Genomic DNA, 19,279 nt, shown 5'->3' with positions numbered 1-19,279 from the left:
CAGGGGCCAGAACTGGCCCGCCCAAGCGTCAAATCCGGCCCACAGGATGACTTCGCAAAGTATGAAAATTGCACAGAGAAAGTCCTTCAATGTGATACAGTTGTGAAGACTAATGCTGCATTCACGTGCTCCTCGGAAGCCCGTACTTACCACTTGTGCAGTGGTAATTACAACATGACAAGCATTCAAGTGCTCTTGGTCGGAAAGAGCAAAAATAATGGATGCCAGAAGTAAGGTTGTTTACTCATGGCTGTTGTTTTCTTACCAAAAGCAAGTAGTGGGTCATTATGGTAGCTACAGTACATCGGCCATAATGTGCAACTACTAAAAATAAATAATAGCTACTATGAACAGAATAACGATATCACTTTTTACAGTCAATTGGTGACACAGACTCCATATATTCATATTCTCAAATACACTACTGCCGCATGCGCTGGGACGCGTCATCAGTGATGTTATCTGGGGTCGTAAGGTGTTTCGGGTCTGTCAACATCATACACCCTCGCCCAGTAGACCCAGCCGAGGCCAATTAAGACCCTGACTCGCGTCCCAGAAGCCGCTCACGGATCAGCCTTCCTACTCTGTCTGCAACGTTGCCCGCGGGAGGGGTAAGCGAGAACGCCCAATCCGCTGCAATAGAGCTAGTGCTACGCCGCAGTATTGGCCCTTCGGTGCATGGAGGATGTAGGCTCTGTGGGTTACTCCCGGCCGTGCTCCTCCTTCGTCTCACCAGACCCTCCCGTGGCAAAGGCAATCCAGAGGCTGAGAGGATGCCTCAAGGACGCCTCAAGAGGGCCTGTGCGCTGCACGTCATTTACCTGCGTCGAGCACCTCGCTCTAGCCTGAAGGACCCCAGGCCGCGCCGATCTTTGCGCAGATTTTCAGGAGACGCTGCATGAAATAGGCCACGCCCATCACGGGGGAAAGCTCTCAGTTCACTTCCACACACCAGCGTCATTTTCCTTGAATTAAACATAGCTAAAAGCTGTTGTGTGGTGGGCTGCGCAGACAACAAATGTAAACAATTGCCAATTAAAGTTTTTTTGTACTCCCGAGCAAAACAAGGAAGCCATTGAGAATTGGCGAGAAGAAAAATGTGGATCTAGTTGTCAGTAAAGTAAGTTGGAGTGTTCATGTTCTGTATATACAATCTTTGTGTGCAACACGCGACCATGCACGCCACATAGGAGAACGTCAGGATTGGGAGGGAAGGTTTCTGTTTTCCCCCGTTTTGGGCGTGGTTTCTGAATGATGATGCGGTCCGCAGTGTCTCTATACTTTCTGATATTGTTGTAGTCCCGAAACCTCACGTAACGCCACAACTGGGAAACTTGGGTATCATCTAAATTTCCCAAATTCCCACTCGTAAATATGACATTTGAGGGCCGCTATATGTGCTCGCAACTCATAAATACGGTAAAAATGAATATATACGAGGAGCACATGAATGCAGCATAAATGGTGCCAGGCAGTCTCTGTTTGTTTGTCTGTCCCACTGTGATTGTCCCACTGTGATGTCAGAAATCCCACTGTGATATCATCAAAATCCCACTGTGACATCATCAGTGATGTCATAAATCCCACTGTGACATCATCAGTGATGTCATAAATCTGACATCCTCAGTGATGCTGGTCTCATTGGCCACACAGCAGCCGATCTGCGGGCAAGGCCGCGCAGCGGGCGAGTTGCGAATGCGAGCTGCAGGGCCAGCTCGGCGAGCTGTAGGACGGGCGAGGCCGTGTAGCAGGCGAGCCTAGGAATCGAGCGCGCCCTAGTATCCCTAGTATCTGAAAAGTAAACAGTTTTGCAGTCATTCATTTAGTTTGAAAGTTATTGAGAGTTGAATTGAGTTAAGTTGTGGATCAGTGATTGTGCATGAATGACACCACTGACATCAGTGAATGACATTTAATTTTTCTTGAAATAGACCCTAATTTGGCATAAGATATTGATACCGTATATTAATACTGTGACATTATTCAATTTTGTGCAAGGGCAGGCATGTGTGTTCCACCTACGTACATGTGGATTAATACTCATGTTCAGTAACTTGACTCAGACTCATCATTGGTGACTTGTACTTGGACTCGGACTTGAACACTGGGGACTTGAGACTCGACTTGAACTCGAGATAGTGACTTAACTACAACACTGCCTATACCAAACTTAACCAGTTCACAGATTTCAGAAAAACCAGCAGACTGCTTTTCGTTCTCGAAAATGGTGGTCACTTCCTCCAGTAGAACAGCGAGATGCCTGCTTTCAGTGCAGCTGAGCTAGATGTCGAAATAACGCTTATTGAATTGAAAGGTAGTGGAGGAAAAAGGTGCAAAAGCCTGTAGACGACTACTAGTTTTGCAGTGCCTGTGTTTCAAGCAACCACGTGAGCCACTTCCATCCTCCCTAGCTCTACACTGGTCTGGTGTCAATGTAACCCACTGACATACTTTCATCAGGCAATGTGAACAAAGACAATTTACACCCATTCCATAAAGAATGTAACAGAAACGTATGGGCCTGTGGGTGTCAGCTGTATGATAAGGTATGGCACTTTCCAGACTTTGGTCTGAGTGGGTCCAGCAGATATGTTGTAGTTTTTGTCATTGTAATGGAAAGCAAATAATAAGACAAAACTGACCAAAATGTATTTCAATCAATCAAGCAATCAATCAATCAATCAATCAATCAATCAATCAATCAATCAATTTTATATTTATATAGCACCAAATCATAACAAGAGTTATATCAAGAGGCTCTACAAATAGAGCAGGTAGCCTATAAGACCAGGCTCTTTATTTTAGACCCAACAATTGAAACCATTCTCATGTGCAGGCACTGGCAATCTTACTGCACTGGCAAGGTCATGTGGCAAGACATATCTGGATTTATATTAATATTTTGAAGATGAGATTGCTATAATACAATGGAATCAGGGTCAAATATGTTGTTGTATTCTTTCCTAAAAATATGTTTGCAAGAGGAAATGGGAATAATGCAGCACTAAAAAGCAATAGCAAAGTCAGCTGATGACATACTGACATTTTCATACTGAATATATTGGTATTGCCAAATTCCCCACAAATCTAATTGAACTTTATGTGTTCCTTTATTCAGTATGAATTTAAATCAGTGTTTCTTGTTATAGTTTGATGTTTTTAACTGAATTTAAATTACGTCTATTGTAGCGTCACCAGTTGTGTTCCAGAAACCGTGTTCTAAATCAAGCTCTATCACCACCTAGCAGTAATCTGCAGGAAATCGTGACACCCCAGCCTGGAGACACTTTTGTCTGTGACCTAATTTAGAAGCACAAAACAAGATAGATTCCAAAGGTAAAGGAAATAGTGGAGCAGAAAACAACTACATGCCATTCGATACTCCCTCCTCATGTATCAAATGATGATAGCTGCTATTTTCAGCAAGTAATTCCAGACGTTCATAATGACTGAGAATGGGGCAAAAGCCTGAATGCAAGTGGTGAATAGATAAGGGGTTAGGTTAGGTGACGTCAGAGAATACTCACACCTGGTCAGTCGCACCGTGTGTGCTACTGAACACAGGAAATGTTGTCAAATAAAATGTCACTTAAACTCCTTAAAAGTTGACATTACTGAGCCAAATAATATGTCACTTAAACTCCTTAAAAGTTGACATTACTGAGCCAAATAAAATGTCACTTAAACTCCTTAAAAGTTGACATTACTGAGCCAAATAAAATGTCACTTAAACTCCTTAAAAGTTGACATTACTGAGCCAAATAAAATGTCACTTAAACTCCTTAAAAGTTGACATTACTGAGCCAAATAAAATGTCACTTACTCCTTAAAAGTTGACATTACTGAGCCAAATAAAATGTCACTTAAACTCCTTAAAAGTTGACATTACTGAGCCAAATAATATGTCACTTAAACTCCTTAAAAGTTGACATTACTGAGCCAAATAAAATGTCACTTAAACTCCTTAAAAGTTGACATTACTGAGCCAAATAAAATGTCACTTAAACTCCTTAAAAGTTGACATTACTGAGCCAAATAAAATGTCACTTAAACTCCTTAAAAGTTGACATTACTGAGCCAAATAAAATGTCACTTAAACTCCTTAAAAGTTGACATTACTGAGCCAAATAAAATGTCACTTACTCCTTAAAAGTTGACATTACTGAGCCAAATAATATGTCACTTACTCCTTAAAAGTTGACATTACTGAGCCAAATAAAATGTCACTAAACTCCTTAAAAGTTGACATTACTGAGGCAATTGGTATCCAGTTGTTACTGTTTAAATACAGCCAACTCACGGCAGTTCGTTTTGGCAGTCACAAAACTGTAATAATAGCATTTGCATACTTGAGCTTGAATATGTTCTGAAGACAAGGAGTGTAATATTGATCAATTCTACAATAAATATGATTACAGGCCAAACTGTGTGATACCCATCATATCAGAGATGGATGACACTGACTGGGCCATAATATGGTTATTTTCAATAAAAGACCAATGTCACCATGAGACATCAGCAAAATCTGTAATGGAAGAACAGTGATTGGATGATCAGTCACTCATAGGTGCTTAACAAATAGAGCAAGCAGAAGACCAGGCTCTTTATATTTTAGACCCAACAATTGAAACAATTCTCACACACACTGGCTATTTTACTGCACAGGTCATTTATGGCAATTGAAACCATTTCCCAACAGAGCATGCCCATAGTGATGGTGGCAAGGAAAGACCCCTTTAACGGGGGAGAAGCCTTGCTTGAGCAGACCTGGCTCTTGGTGGGCAGTCTGTCATGAGCGGTTGGGTTGAGAGAGAATTTGTCTCTTGCGAGATAACATGACTATCTGGCCATGGACAGTATTGAAGTAGGATACATGCCTTGCCACTGCCAGGCAAGTGGGTCGGGTGCTAAAGCAGAGCAGATGTCTGCCATCCTCTCCCATCTGATAGCACACTTGGCAAACATCCTACTGGGTTAAAATGACATGGAAAAGCTCCACTCCTACTCTGTCACAAAGCGGCAGGGTCAAGAGTCCCAGGGCAACTCTCCGTCCTGGCTCCTATTTCCTTGGCTACCACCCTGAAACCTTTCAGGAGCGAGCAGTCCCACGCTGTGCTAGCCCCTTCTCCCTTTTCCTTTTGGGGGTGGGGGAGTTAGTGGTGCAGGTCAAGGGTGACTGCTGCCCCCGGACTAATGTGTGCAGAGACAATAGAGCTCTATGGGGGTAATGTGAGTAAGTGCTATAAATGACCGCTGCAGTTCAGCCCTTCCATGTTCTCAGTCACCTCACGTGGTGGATGGACCCTTTCCTTTAGGGAAACACTTCATTTAAGAATTCACATTTGTTATTTGACCTTACAGACTGACCTGGCAGAACATCTTCTCTCTTTAGAATGCACACAAATACAACACCCTCCCATTGCAGCAGTGATGTCTCATTTGTTTGCAGTAATTATAGCCTACTAATATTTCAAAATGTATTGCAATGATTTATCGATGTCAAAATGCTTCACATAGCACCTTTAAACGTGATGCACAGGACAGTTTCAACACTACATGTATGGAAGAACAGTATGGAAAAAACACACGTAGACGAGAGGTTTTCAAAGTGGGAGGCGGGCCTCCACAGGGAAGGCCAAATAGTTTCAGGGGAGGCTCAGTGAATGGCAGTGAAAAAATGTGACATTAGTTATCAAAAGGAGATCACAAACAATAGCCTAAATGTGTGTGTGATTTGGTTAAAGAGATAGTTCAGTAGTTTGGGGGATTTTTACTGTTTTTCCCACTTTATCAGGGTCACAAACAGACCTTCAGACCATTGACTTATAGTCTGAAGCTATCTTGTCTCAATTGTTGAGGTCAAATAATTGTTAGGTGCAAATAACAATCCTGATCCTGGGCCCTTCTTGAACTAACATCTTAAAAAAATAAAAAATAAAAAAATACTAATGCTACAAACATGTTACTTATTCCTTCTCAAACTACTTCCTACATGGTGCTAGTCTATCAAAATATCTTAGCTTTTATTGATTGTGTTGCATAGTGGTTTTCTGTACTGTTGACAAATTGTGATATATATGTCGCTTTGGACAAAAGCGTCTGCTAAATGACGTAATGTAATGTAAATGTAATGATCCAGGAATCTAGCGAAACTATGGTAAGAAAGTAAACTGGAGCGGCTTTGTAGCTATGTTTTGTATGTATTCACAGAATTGACATGAAACAATGTACAACAAAGTGCATACTGCATAGTGCCTTTTTAACACACACTGAATGCAACTTGTGCACGACTCCACGTCTGAAGACATCACTGATGACATCAGTCACTGATCATGTCATCAGTGACATCATCACTGAACTATAGCCTTGTGTGTGTAGTTCACTGATGATGTCATCACAGTGGGACAGACAGAGAAAGACAGAGCTCCCATTTACATGCTGATAAATAAATAAATATAGATAGATGTGAAATGTCTCATTTTCTGAGGTTTGCTTTCCTTTTGCAGGTCTAACCCAATTCTAATCTCACTTGTTTGATTTATGAGCTAGTCAATTTGGGAAGTCATTCCGTCCATCACAGGCCTACTTCTAAATGTTGACCCCCAGTAAAAGGATCTTGAATGCCTGTACACATAGAACCTCCTGTGGTACCAGTTCACTGAGCCAACACCAGCCCAGCCCCCCCCCCCCCCCCCCCGTGACACAAATACAAGTCTGAAATTCTTCAGACCCAAACACTTCTTACGTTACACCTTTCCCAGACTGAACATGACCGCTTCCCAAATGACTAGGATAACCTAGAAATGGACACCACTGGTCTCACACCATAAGGATCACTAATGGGCATTGTCACTTGGCAGTGGCTCGTAGCAGTTACACCAAATGACAAACACAAAGGCTCTTCAAAGTGCTTGCTGTTTGTCCAAATGTCATATTTGTTAATAACCCAAATTACTTCAGTGTTGATGTGTAATTTATCAATATAAACAGGTGGTCTATGGGAAGCACTTAAACTCAAGTGAACATTTTGAGATCACACACATTACCTATGCATGAACGTCCTGGATTCACTTCTAGCGTCACTTGATCCAGGTTCCTCCCACACCTTCTTAAAGATCCAATTCAAGGACTTTCCAGTCACATTCAATTCCCACAAATGCAAGGAAGGACCCAACATGAAACGCAGCTCAAGGTTCATTACGGTTACACCGAGAACTTTTATGAAGCAGGTTTAACAGAAGCTCAATTGAAGAGGCTTGAATGTGTGAACACTTCTCAACAGTGAACTACAATTTCTATGCTTGCACAATATAGCCTATATTAATTCACTGAGACACAACTTGATACACATTGCTACACTGTCACAACATGCCATATAACGATTCATTAAAGTAGTGCATCAGTATACTAAAACATGACTGCTCAAATGTAAAATATTTGCCTTCAAAAACCAATATTGGTGGAACGCATAACAAATTCTGTTCAGACTGCTCGCAATTTGTGTCATGTCTAGTGCTGTTACCGTAGTAATAGTAATGACTGAATATGACAGATGACAGACAAGAGGTTGCCACCATAAAATGACTTTTATTTGTTTAAATGTACAAACAAGTGTGACGCCCCCTAGCGGTAGCGGTGCAGCTGCAGGGTGTTGCGTCGCCTCCAGGCAGCACGGCGGGAGCCTCCGGTGGTCAGGTGGAACTTGTGGCCCTTGCCCAGCCCACGGCTCTTCTTTCCTGCAGACGTCAGGCCACGCATCTCTCTGTGCTTGTGCACAGCCTTTGTGATCCATTGGGTGTCTGGGTTGCGTCTGATGGCCTTGTGGAAGATGTCGACCAGAATCACCTCGAAGAACTTGAAGGTGGAGTCCTCGCCCACCCAGTAAGAGTTCAGCACCCGCAGGCCTCCGCAGTGACGGCCAGCACGCTCCTAAAAAGAAAGCAAAAAGCAAAGTTCAGCCTCGGCATACAGGTACATTATCAGGGTATAGACGGTTTTATCTTGACAATAAAAAAAATCTAAATTGAACCTCAGCTCACTTCCTGTTGCAGTGTTTGCTATGGACAGGAAAATGGGAAAAAAGCAAAGCAGAGGAGGACTGACAATTCTGTGAAAACAGTCTATAGTCCATAGCAAACACTGCAACAGGAAGTGAGCTGGGGTTCAATTTAGAATGTTTTTGTTGTCGAGATAAAACCGTCTATATGCAGCAATCCTGAGGTTAAATTCAAGACTTTTTCAAGACCCTTCCAATAAATTTCAAGACCCCATCGCCACTTCGAGCTGTGACCGATTACATCAGCGACACACCTTTAACTAACACTTACTATACATTTTGATTTTGAGATTGCAAAACTAAACGATGTTAGTTTGTCATAACTTCTATGCACTGTATCAATACAACAGAATTCAGATAGGCCGGGAAGGAATCAAGCTCAAGAGAATAAATTGAGTGACTAACCCAAAGGCAAGGTTTATTTAAACTTAAAAAAATATATAAAGTATATTTATAACAATAACATGCTTGCTCACTCACTCACACATGCACACAACAGTGTTTCCCTGAGGATCAATCTAGTGCACTCTGAGAGCTACCCCCAGGTATTTTCACATGATCAAATCTGGCCAACATTCAAAAAGGTTTGGACACCTTGGCCATATACAGTCTCATATCACAATATTGATATAAAATCGATATATTGCCCACCCGTAATATTAAGTGCCAGAATCAACCTCCCAATGATGCAATTTGCAGAAAAACATTAGATTTAATTGATTATCAATCACTGCTTTCAACGTCTTTCTGATATAAATGTTTTATTTTTACAACCTGATCACCCTATTAACACATTGACTGCCAGCCGTTTTTTTTTTTGCTGTAGGTAGCTTTTGCCAAGCCGTTTTTTTGAGGATTCTGGCCCATTTTACAAGAGCCGAGGATTCTTTTCTGCTTGGAGTTTGTCAACACAAAGTTCACAAAAGTACTAATAGAATGTGTGCTTTCTCTGTCTAAAAGAGTTAGTTTGTAGAGTTAGTAGTTACCGTAAATTCCGGACTATAAGCCTAAGCTTTTTCCCCGTTTTTTGGCCCTGCGGCTTATATAACGGTGCGGCTTATCTATGGATTTTTTCAGAAAAAAAAATAAAAAAAAAATACAAATAAAATCTCTCTTTTTTAGCACTCTTTCTAACTATAAATCCACTTCTGTTTTAATTTCCTCTCTTGCCCTCTTTTCACCACACCGCGGACACTGTGTGCACTGTAAAAATAAACAAAGGTGGTGTTGTGTTATGTTGTTTTGTTGAAATGTTACGGTAATACGGTAAATGGGAGCTTCCTCAAACAGCCATCTCTTTCCCGACAATCCCCTCTGTGCGTGACCCCTTACATATGGTAATTACGGTAAGCAAACGGCCACTCGGCCAACAACTCCCTCCCCCGACTACCAGGAGAAAATCACAAACTTCGGCGAATTCACACAAAGGAAGATCAAGGAATATTCCATCGAACCGGAGCAGATCATAAATATGGATGAAGTGCCTTTGACGTTCGACCTGCCACTCACTCGGACTGTTAACAAGAAAGGTGAATCGTCGATCACATTGAGAACCACTGGGCACGAGAGAACGAATTTCACTTGTGTTCTGGCCTGCTCTGCATCTGGAGTAAAGCTGCCGCCAATGGTGATTTTTAAGCGGATTACGATGCCGAAAGAGAAAATTCCCAGTGGGATATGCCTCAGAGTCAACAAGAAAGGGTGGATGATGGAAAGTGTCATGAAGGAGTGGCTGGCTGAGTGCTACGTCAAGCGCCCTGGAGGATTCTTTCACCAAAAAAAAGCTTTGCTCGTTCTCGACAGCATGAGGGCTCATATAACAGATTCCGTGAAAGCAGCCATCAAGACCACAAACTCCATTCGGGTTCCGAAAGGCTGGACTGCTGCGTGATGATGACGCCGGCACAGCTGGGCGCCTTCAGAGGCTGTTCAATTCCGACACCGACAGTGACGAAGAGGAGTTCCTTGGTTTTGAGAGTGACAGCGAAGGAGAGAGGAGAGTGGTTGACGAAGCCACCCTGAACCTGTTCGTTTCCGACACTGAAGTTGAGGACTTTGCTGGTTTCAGTACGGAGGAAGAAGAGGAAGACGAGGATTAGTGACTTGACTTTGACTCTGACTCTGTTTTTGACGCTGCACCTTCACCTAAAAGATGAAGACAAGGATTACGGTACCTGGTTTGATTGTTGACAGCACCTTTTGTTGAAATGTTAATAAATGGGAGCTTCCCCAAACAGCCATCTCTTTCCCGACATTCCTCTCTGTGCACGAACCCTTACATATGGTAATTAAACATCAAAACACCCGCGGCTTATAGTCCGGTGCGGCTTATATATGTAAAAAACAGTCAATTTTGCTGGTGCGGCTTATATACCGGTGCGCCTTATAGTCCGGAATTTACGGTATGTAGATATTAGCCGTTGAGTACAGCATGGTTTTAGCGTCTGAGAGTGAAAGCTGAGATAATCGCAGTTTTGTGAAATTCAATCAAACAGGCAGAACAGTCACTTTAACCATTTATTTTTGGCATCAGTGAGAGATCAGACATCCAAACAATATAGTTCCGAACGCCCTCTCCTTCAACTCCTCCCTCCGTAGGCGTGTCTAGTGGCTTTCAGCCTGCGTTTGTCACAAGCGAGTGTTCTGCTGCTGCAGCGAGTTTGAGCAGCCTCCCTCCCTGGCAGCGAGTTTGAGCAGCCTCCCTCCCTGGCAGCGAGTGTGGATAGGTCTCACTCGTCTCTTGGGTTTGAGAGCCCCGATGAAGCCCCGTGCGACTCTAGGCTTTATGCTGCCCACCCAAACCATTTCTGGAACCCCCCACCGCAGCAGCGCGAAAGCGTCCCCGCCTACAGTATGAGAATGAGGCTCGTTCGTTTCTGACTGTAAAATCGCCAAGCCATTTCCTTGAGAATGGAGGAAGCAGCCGCGGGAGGCGGCTGCTTTTGGTTGACTTCTCTCTGTCGGGAGAGGACCGTCGCCACCTAGCTGGTCGGTAAAATAGATTATACACATTCAATACTTCCAATATCTCCATAGGAGACGCGGGGGGCATTGATCCACGTAGCACCGTCAAAAAAAAAAAATCGACGTATTAATACGTCAGTGGCAGTCAACGTGTTAAATAAACAGCGTCATGACTCAATAATGCTACTTGGCAGAGGGTCGCTCGTACTGAACACGTCCTCGTCAAACTGACGGTGAAAAATGTTTGCCGTCACAAAATAAAAATCATTTGACGACTTATTTGAGGGAGTGTAATTATGTTATCGATCCCATTTGCTACCTGTTGCTCTTTGAAGTCGCGATGTTTGTGGCGTTTGGTCAGCGCCCTTCGCTAGTTCGCCTCCGCACTTTTAAACATTGTTTACAGACGGGCTATGTAGTGTCCATCCCTATCAGCAACGTAACGTAAGCAAAATAACGCCATATTTCGCTCTCTAGACCGGACAAGCCCGCATGCGCTCACAGCAGCCATGTTTGTTGTGTTGAAGCAAGCACTGAATGAGTGAAGGAGGGGGGGGGGGGGGGGACGCCCACGACACACCCACATGGACACACTGTCACATGCATGTAACGTTACATTATTTATATTAAAAGCACGCAAATTATTTTTAACTCAGCGTAAATGAACGTCATTAAAACACATCTATTCACATCGAAAAAATAACACATTTCAAGGGTCTTGATTTTCCCTAAATTGAATTCCCAACTTTCAAGACTTTTCAAGACCCCGCGGATACCCTGAGTATACAATTGAACAATTCCTATCTGGGGTGGGCACTGTCAAAAGTGCAATGAATAAAACAATCAATCAATCAACCTATCAACTCTGAAAAACATTGTAGACCAGAGCAACATGTTCTCAAATGCCAACTAACAAGGCTCAGTTTTAAAGCCGCATTACAAACTTTGTAAGTTGGTGCCTCCAACTGGTAGCGAGAGGTAACTGCAAGAAACATTTGAACTTCAGTAGCCGGAAAAAAAGACATCTTATGTCCAGCTTTCTCTGGACAGAGCCATCGATCGCTCAGTAATGTTTATGAGAAACAGATTTCACTCAAACTTCAATGTTCCATTTCTGTGAGCCGCCTTAACCATACAGCAAAATCTCCTTTGGATAAACAGCGCAAATATACAGTATCCAAAAGGCTCATGTTTGATGACTTGGGACTTCCGTTATGTTTTTCAAGGGCACTTGTACAGACCATTAATGTTTCTGTGCGATTTCATTTCAGCTACATTGTTGGGATTGTTTGGAAGAGAAAACACCAAATTGGTGAGTAAACAAGTAAAAGTTGAATGGTTTTTAGGGCTGTCACTTTTTCCAAAAATGTAATTGAGACGCAATTCGTTCAATTATATTCGAACCCAGGACCTTCTAGCTGTGAGGCGACAGCGCTACCACTGCGTCCACCGTTCAATTATATTCTAAGTTAATTGACCGCCCCCACGATTAATTTCGAATTTACGAAGTCGCTGCTATACTGTTTAGCTGCGTTGCTGCAATACTGTTTAGCTGTGTCGCTGCAATGCACTTAATTTGCAACTGAGAACAGCTGAGCTCTGCATGAGATGCTGACACTAGTGGGCTTGAATACTAGAGCACAGAGGCAGGCGTCTGAATCTGTAGGCTATCACTACCAATATTGAAAGGTGCAAGACAAATAACATTAACATTACAGATCCTCTTCAGCCGGAAGCAGAACTCACCATTGAAAATAAAATATATATAAAAAACATTACAGAGCCTGACCCACAACATGTGTATTGAGTTCAACTAGCTGGCAGAAAGTGGACAGAATTACTGACAGTTAACATAAGATGTGGGCGGGGCTGTTTTTGAACCTCAACCTAACATTAAGGAGTGATACAGACAGCAGCCCATGTAATGGAGCGACTTCATGGAAACAAGCGAGTTGAATTCCCAGTTGAAGACTTGTAAAGTTACTCACATTGGGTTGAAAACAGGAAAGAATGTGTCGTTTCTTCTTTCCCTTAATATTTTCACTACACAACCGACTCCTGCTCCAATTGCTTCTACTGCTTATCTGAACTGGACATAAGGTGCGCTTGTTTAACGCAACCCGCGCAACCCCAGTGTGTCGCGGTTGAGTGGAGTTAATTCGAACAGGTAATAGCTTGAATGTTATTCCTCCTCTGCCTGTCTTGAATAGTGGAAATGCAACAAGGAGATGATGTATATTCGAGAGATAACTTTTGTGGGGACAAATAAATTGTCAGATACGACTTGTAAAATCGCCTTTTCCAGCGTTTAACCTTACTGCGACCATTTATTGCCAGCCGACATTTTGGTACATCGCAAACGGCTCACAGGTATCATCCACAGCTGCTACCCTGTTCATGCACGCCATGATCCTTTCCCATATTTCATACTGTTTCACTAGCTGGTCTCAAGCCAACTCTACAACTTTGAAACCAATTGAGTCTCTTTTTAAAAAAGCACTTAAAATATTGGATAGAAAGCCCAACAGCTACCACCACTGCAACATTGTAAAGAAATTTAATCTTTTTAATTTTGATAGTTTTAAACATTTTTCAGATGCCTGTCTACTTTTTAAAATCTTACACGAACTTGCTCCTCCCCCACTCTCTGAGTTCATAACTCAAGGACAGAGCAACGGCAGAGCAACAAGGGCGGCATCCAGAGGAGACTGTGTCGTCCCATTTAGACGGTCCACGTTTGGACAATCAGTCTTCTCTGTCAGAGCCGCCCACTATTGGAACAGTCTCCCCACTGATATTAGAGAGAGCTCCAATATTTCCATTTTTAAATACAGATTGAAGGGGTGGCTCAAATCAAACCAAATCTGCACACACATTTAACAATTTAATCTTATATACACATACTAACTCACACTCGCTTTTCTTAGTTTTCAATTTTTACTTGCATTGTTTTATTGTATTTGTTTTAATTGTTGTGTTAATTGTTTCCATGTACTGTCCTGTTAGTCTTGTTTGGTATTGTAATGTGACATTATGGGTTGTTATGTTTTTACGGAGTGTCTGTCTTGTGCTGTCTTGCAATGTTGTATGTTTTAGCTCATCCTATACTGCTTTGTTTACTTTTTATATGAACCCTTGACCCTAGTTCTTTTACCATCATGCTCAGGGACTACAGATGAAAATTAGCTCTCTTGCTAACTCTGGTATATTTACATGGATGTGCAAACTGACATGTTGATTAATGTACACTGTCCCTGGTAAATAAATGCTTAAATAAAATAAAATAAACTATTTGGCACATCGCAACCCCACCTTTTTACCTAATTGATCAAATCTGTTATGCTTTTCGCACCTCTGTCGCCTTAAAAGACATGACAATCAAGGTTGTTGGGAAAGCAGCTATTATGACCGAACTGCTATTCACCAAGGTAGAAATAGAAAGATCACGTCATTGATTTAATTCAGTGGTTTTTAATGCTGGTCCTCAGAATCCGGAGTCCTGCTGGTCTACTCAGAGACTGAGTTACACCTGGGATGCCAGGTCAATTTAACTAGCTGGTAGTATAGAAAACCACCAGTACTCTGGGTCCTGACGACCACGATCGAGAACCACCAGATAGTGGTGGCCGACTGGTCTGCAGCTTTATTTCACCGTAGTGAAGTCCAAGTGGATATGCCTCAAATGACTTGTAAAACCAGGAGATTAGAGAGAAAAACACTAGAGTAAATTAATTTGACTATTTGCATCTGCCCTAAAACAAATCCATCATTGATCCATCTCTACATTGAACAGGTAACACATGGACAGATCAGTTTCAGCAACATTGTAGCATTTAGAATTTTACACAATCTTTTAGAAGAGATCAGAAGGGGCACAAACTCCAACAAATTGTTGATTTGCGCAACAGGCACTGGCCAATAGGGGTGTGGGGAATCGATACATAGTAGCATAGTATTTGCAATATTTTGTGTGGCAATATATCGTATCGCACAAATGCTAAGTTTCGTGATATTTTATTATACAAATTGTCAGGTCCCATTTTGCTGCAATAAAAATGACTGAAGTGAGATGAACAGACTGGAAGCTTTATTTCATTAGATAAAACAGATTTTGACAATTTTTTCCTTTGGGGACATAATTTGCTGTTGAAAAAAGGTAATAAATAACAATATATCGCAATACTCAATATAACGCAACACTAGCATATCGCAATACTATCTGTGACTTAAGTATCATGATAATATATTGTGGGGCATCTGGTGATTCCCACCCCTACTGCCCAAGTCCCACCAATTGAAACCAAGTCAACCTAGCAGAGATCCAACAAGTGTCTTCTGGCCTGCAACAGTGAAGGTGAACGTACCTCAGCGGTGGACTGCAGACTGCGGGCAAACTTGATCTGGTTGACACCGTGGTGCACTGGCTTGCCATAGGTAGCACCCTTGGGCACGGGGCGTTTACGGCCTCCACGGCGCACACGGATACGGTAGATGACGTAGCCTGTGATCAAACACAAATGCCAAGTTAAGTCAAGGATTGTATACTAGTGTTCAACTGATGTGGGTATTCCAAAACTGTTGATGCTGACATTTCTGGATTGAAATTGCAAAAAACGTTCTAGTATTCAGTGTTTCCAAATATTGAGTTCTTTTCAGGGTGGAAATCCAGATTGAAACCGTATTTCAACCATCATGGAACGCAAGCTCTCCACTGAAACCCAGTGTAACAACATAAATGCATACTTGTGGAGTGATGAAGAATGTGGCATTAGAATCTGTTCATGTTAGTATTAATCCATTACAGGCAATTGATTGTGTGGCAATAGTGAATATGTAATAAAACAAACAATGGCATTGGCATTGGCCATTTTCCGATTTCTCATAAAATGCCAATACCAGCCCCAAAACATAACCACCATCTTTATCTTAACCGTATTGTGCCATGCACATCTGTAACGGTGGCCAGCAGGTAGCGCTGTGCAGTGAGTAAACATCTCTCCGAGACCTCAAGCGATAGATGCTAGAGCCCATGAGGCGTCCGTCTCGCCGGTGAAGCTCCCCGTCAGGTGAAAAGTAGCGGCTGGCAACTGCGCATGCGTCAGAGGAAGCATGGTGCTAGTCTCGGCTCTCCCCAGATCGGCTGAGGGTGGAGCAGCAGGGGGGGAAATTGGCCAAGTACAATTGGGGAAAAAAAAGAAAAAAAAAAGAAAACAATGCAGGCAAGGGGCATGGTAGTGCAGTGGCAGCGCGGTCGCCTCACATCAAGAAGGTCCTGGGTTCGATTCCCACCCGGGAAGCTGTGGTGCAGGGGGCATGGTCCCCTTAAGTCCCCAGTCCTATGATGCCCAGGTAGGTTATCTCGTAAAAGGGCCTGTGCGGAGTTTGCATGTTCTTCCCGTGCTCCCCTGGGGTTTCCTCCCCACAGATGAACCCCCAATAAGAAGATGGTCCTCGGCCGCTGTCGCAGTGTTGCTGCCCACCGGGGAAAAAGCGTGTCTTGTCTGGGTCAAAATGAGCAGAGATATATTTCACCGGCCACCGTCGGCATGTGTCTGTGTGTGGCTGGCTGGCCACCCGCATGCGTGTTGACAAGTGTAGTGTGACAAAGACAGGTTTGTCCATCCCGGTTGTTCTGTTCTAAACAACATTTAGACAGTCAGAAATAATTGTAGTCGAGGCCCCACTTCCCCCCCACAACACTCACCCTGCTTGGCCTTGTAGCCCAGTCTCCGAGCCTTGTCGGGTCTGGTGGGCCTCGGAGCGCGGTGGAGGTTGGACAACTGGCGGTACTGCCAGCAACGGACACGGAGCAGGAAGCGCATCACGTCGGACTGCTTCTTGCGCCATAACTCCTGCATCCACTTATATGCTCCCATCTTGACTTATCTGAGGAAAAGGACAAACATCCAGCATAGCTTGTAAGCCACCATATCTTGGATACACAGCTTTAAAATGTCAAGCACCAAGATGTACCTTTCCAGACCTTTAACAGAGCATGTCAGCTCTGCAGGTTAAACTACTGGCCGCATGCAGCTATCATTCACTGCGAAATTTGGAAGCGCATTGAGATAACTCTTGTTATGATTTGGTCCTATATAAATAAAATGTTGATTGAAGTCTTGTTATGGCAGCCAACTGCTTGGATAGTAATTAGTGGCAGTGTTTTTCAATCATGTGCCACCTGACCCAAGAGTCTACAGGTATTTCCAACATGACAGCAACTGATTTGATGCATTTACTCCACCTCTGAAGGAGTGCTATTATTTTTGACATAATCTGCACATTCTCGCAATGGCACATGAACGAGAACCTGCATAAGCAGTGACTCCTCACTTGTTTGGAAGTAACGGAAATAGGAAATAGGAGCGAACGGTAGTAGGTATGCTAGCGTTAGCTTAGCTTCATTAGCCGAGTCGCCCGTACACTAGCCTAGCGAGCGACATGCATTAACGCAGAAATACCATAGACAAAATTGTATGCAAAGGAGCAAAATGTCAATTATCTGATAATGAGTGTTGCAAATTCCGAGACGTTTACACGTTGACTCGTGTCCTGACCAGCAGCATCAATGGCTACCGGACCGACAACCCCTCAGCACCCGTTAAATTGGAGCTTTAATCACCATTTCAAACACTAGAAATCAAAAAATAATTGCAGCGTATCAACCGTCACTATGTCCCTAAACATCGTATTGGCTCTCACAGACAGATGAAGGCGCATTACAACAGATTTTTATGGATTGTGATTTGTACAAAAGCATAGAAAAACTTGCTTACATGATGGCGTACCAGCCGGAAAGAGAGAGAAAATTACCCAGCATGCCTTATGGAAACGGCAGTGACGCATTTCGTGTGGCGTGCGCACATGGGAAATGTAGTTCGTTTCCCGCGGGTTGGTTAAAGTTATGGTTATGGAGCGGTAGATAGATGGGCACCATAGATTCCTGTAATTCCTGGGAATTCCTGTAAACAATTCCAGTAATAGAGTTACAGACAGAATGGTTATGGAGGGGTAGATAGATGGGCACCAGATAAATTCCCTTTCATTTTTCATACATTTTAGCTTTGATACAAATAATTTACAAGTCGCGCGCAACACACGCACACGCACACGCACACGCACACGCACACGCACACGCACACGCACACACACACACACACACACACACACACACACACACACACACACACACACACACACACACACACACACACACACACACACCTATGATCCTGTGAACATATAGGTCTACTGTAGGCCTACATAATATATTATTTCATATAGGCTATGTATCTAAAATGGACACTTTACACCACACTTATTGTAGTTGTTAATGAACATTTTTGTAAATGTTTAAATGTACCCATGCATGGCCTTGTTTGTTTGAACTTGTGCATACCCTTTTCTGTATGTGAGTACTTTGAGAATAATGCAAACTGGAGTCAAATTCCTTGTATGTACATACTTGGCCAATAAAGCTGATTCTGATGGCAGAAAGAATTCCAGTTCTGGTTCCAAGTCAAATTATATAACACGAACAACACAACCCTCTGCTGCCATCAAGTGATTATAAGTATGGACTTTTATTTTCATTGAGTATTATGAGAATTCAGATCAAGTAAACTCAACAAACTGTATTTTACAAATGTCAAATAGGCCAAAATGTGGTGAATGGTATTTGTGCATTAGGCATTGAAATACAATTTTAAACAACTGAAAGAACCTATTGCTTCAGCAGACACTTTGCAACCAGTTTTTGAAACTCTGAAGTATTATATTGTTTAATTGAAAATTATTTCACTGTTCTATTCTCATGTTGAGGCAGATCATTGAAATTAATTTGAGCACACACAGCAGATAAGATAAGATGAGATAAGACTAGAAGACTGAAATCCACGGGCCATGAGAATGTGTACTAGGACATATCTTTCACACCATGCATACTGCACGCAGTCTTCTGAGTCGGACTAGTGTGATGGTTTTTGACTGTTGTATTATTTGTTTATTTTTGCTTTTTTTTGTTTTTGTTGTTTGTTTCTTGTATTAGGATATTTTTTCCTTGCAATCCTTTGTTGTTTATTTGATGGCAAGTAAGGACAATGTCCAAAATGTCTGATCATGATGATCTTCTTATTTTAATTGTAAGAAAAGGGGGGGCTTTATATAAGCGTTTGCTTCTGCCCCAAACCTTTGGTTATGACCTAAGTGTATGCTTGGTGGTGGTGGTGGTGACCAATAAATTTTTTCATTCATTCATTC

The 19,279-nt window shown here is 42.5% G+C and overlaps 1 protein-coding gene across 1 annotated transcript; it reads right to left on the bottom strand.

The window, feature by feature from the left end:
• Window positions 1–7,567: 7,567 nt before the first annotated feature.
• rpl15 (ribosomal protein L15) lies at window positions 7,568–17,835 on the bottom strand. Its single transcript, XM_083646567.1, has 4 exons — window positions 17,797–17,835; window positions 16,725–16,906; window positions 15,385–15,521; window positions 7,568–7,929 (listed from the first exon to the last, which is right to left on the bottom strand). Exons 2-4 carry the CDS (start codon window positions 16,894–16,896, stop codon window positions 7,624–7,626), a joined length of 615 nt encoding a protein of 204 aa, XP_083502693.1. The 5' UTR covers window positions 16,897–16,906; window positions 17,797–17,835; the 3' UTR covers window positions 7,568–7,623.
• Window positions 17,836–19,279: the final 1,444 nt, after the last annotated feature.

Source organism: Poromitra crassiceps (genome assembly GCF_964638095.1).
Source record: "Poromitra crassiceps genome assembly, chromosome: 11".
In the NCBI taxonomy this organism is placed as follows: Eukaryota; Metazoa; Chordata; class Actinopteri; order Beryciformes; family Melamphaidae; genus Poromitra; species Poromitra crassiceps.
This window is presented reverse-complemented; position numbering and strand designations above follow the sequence as displayed.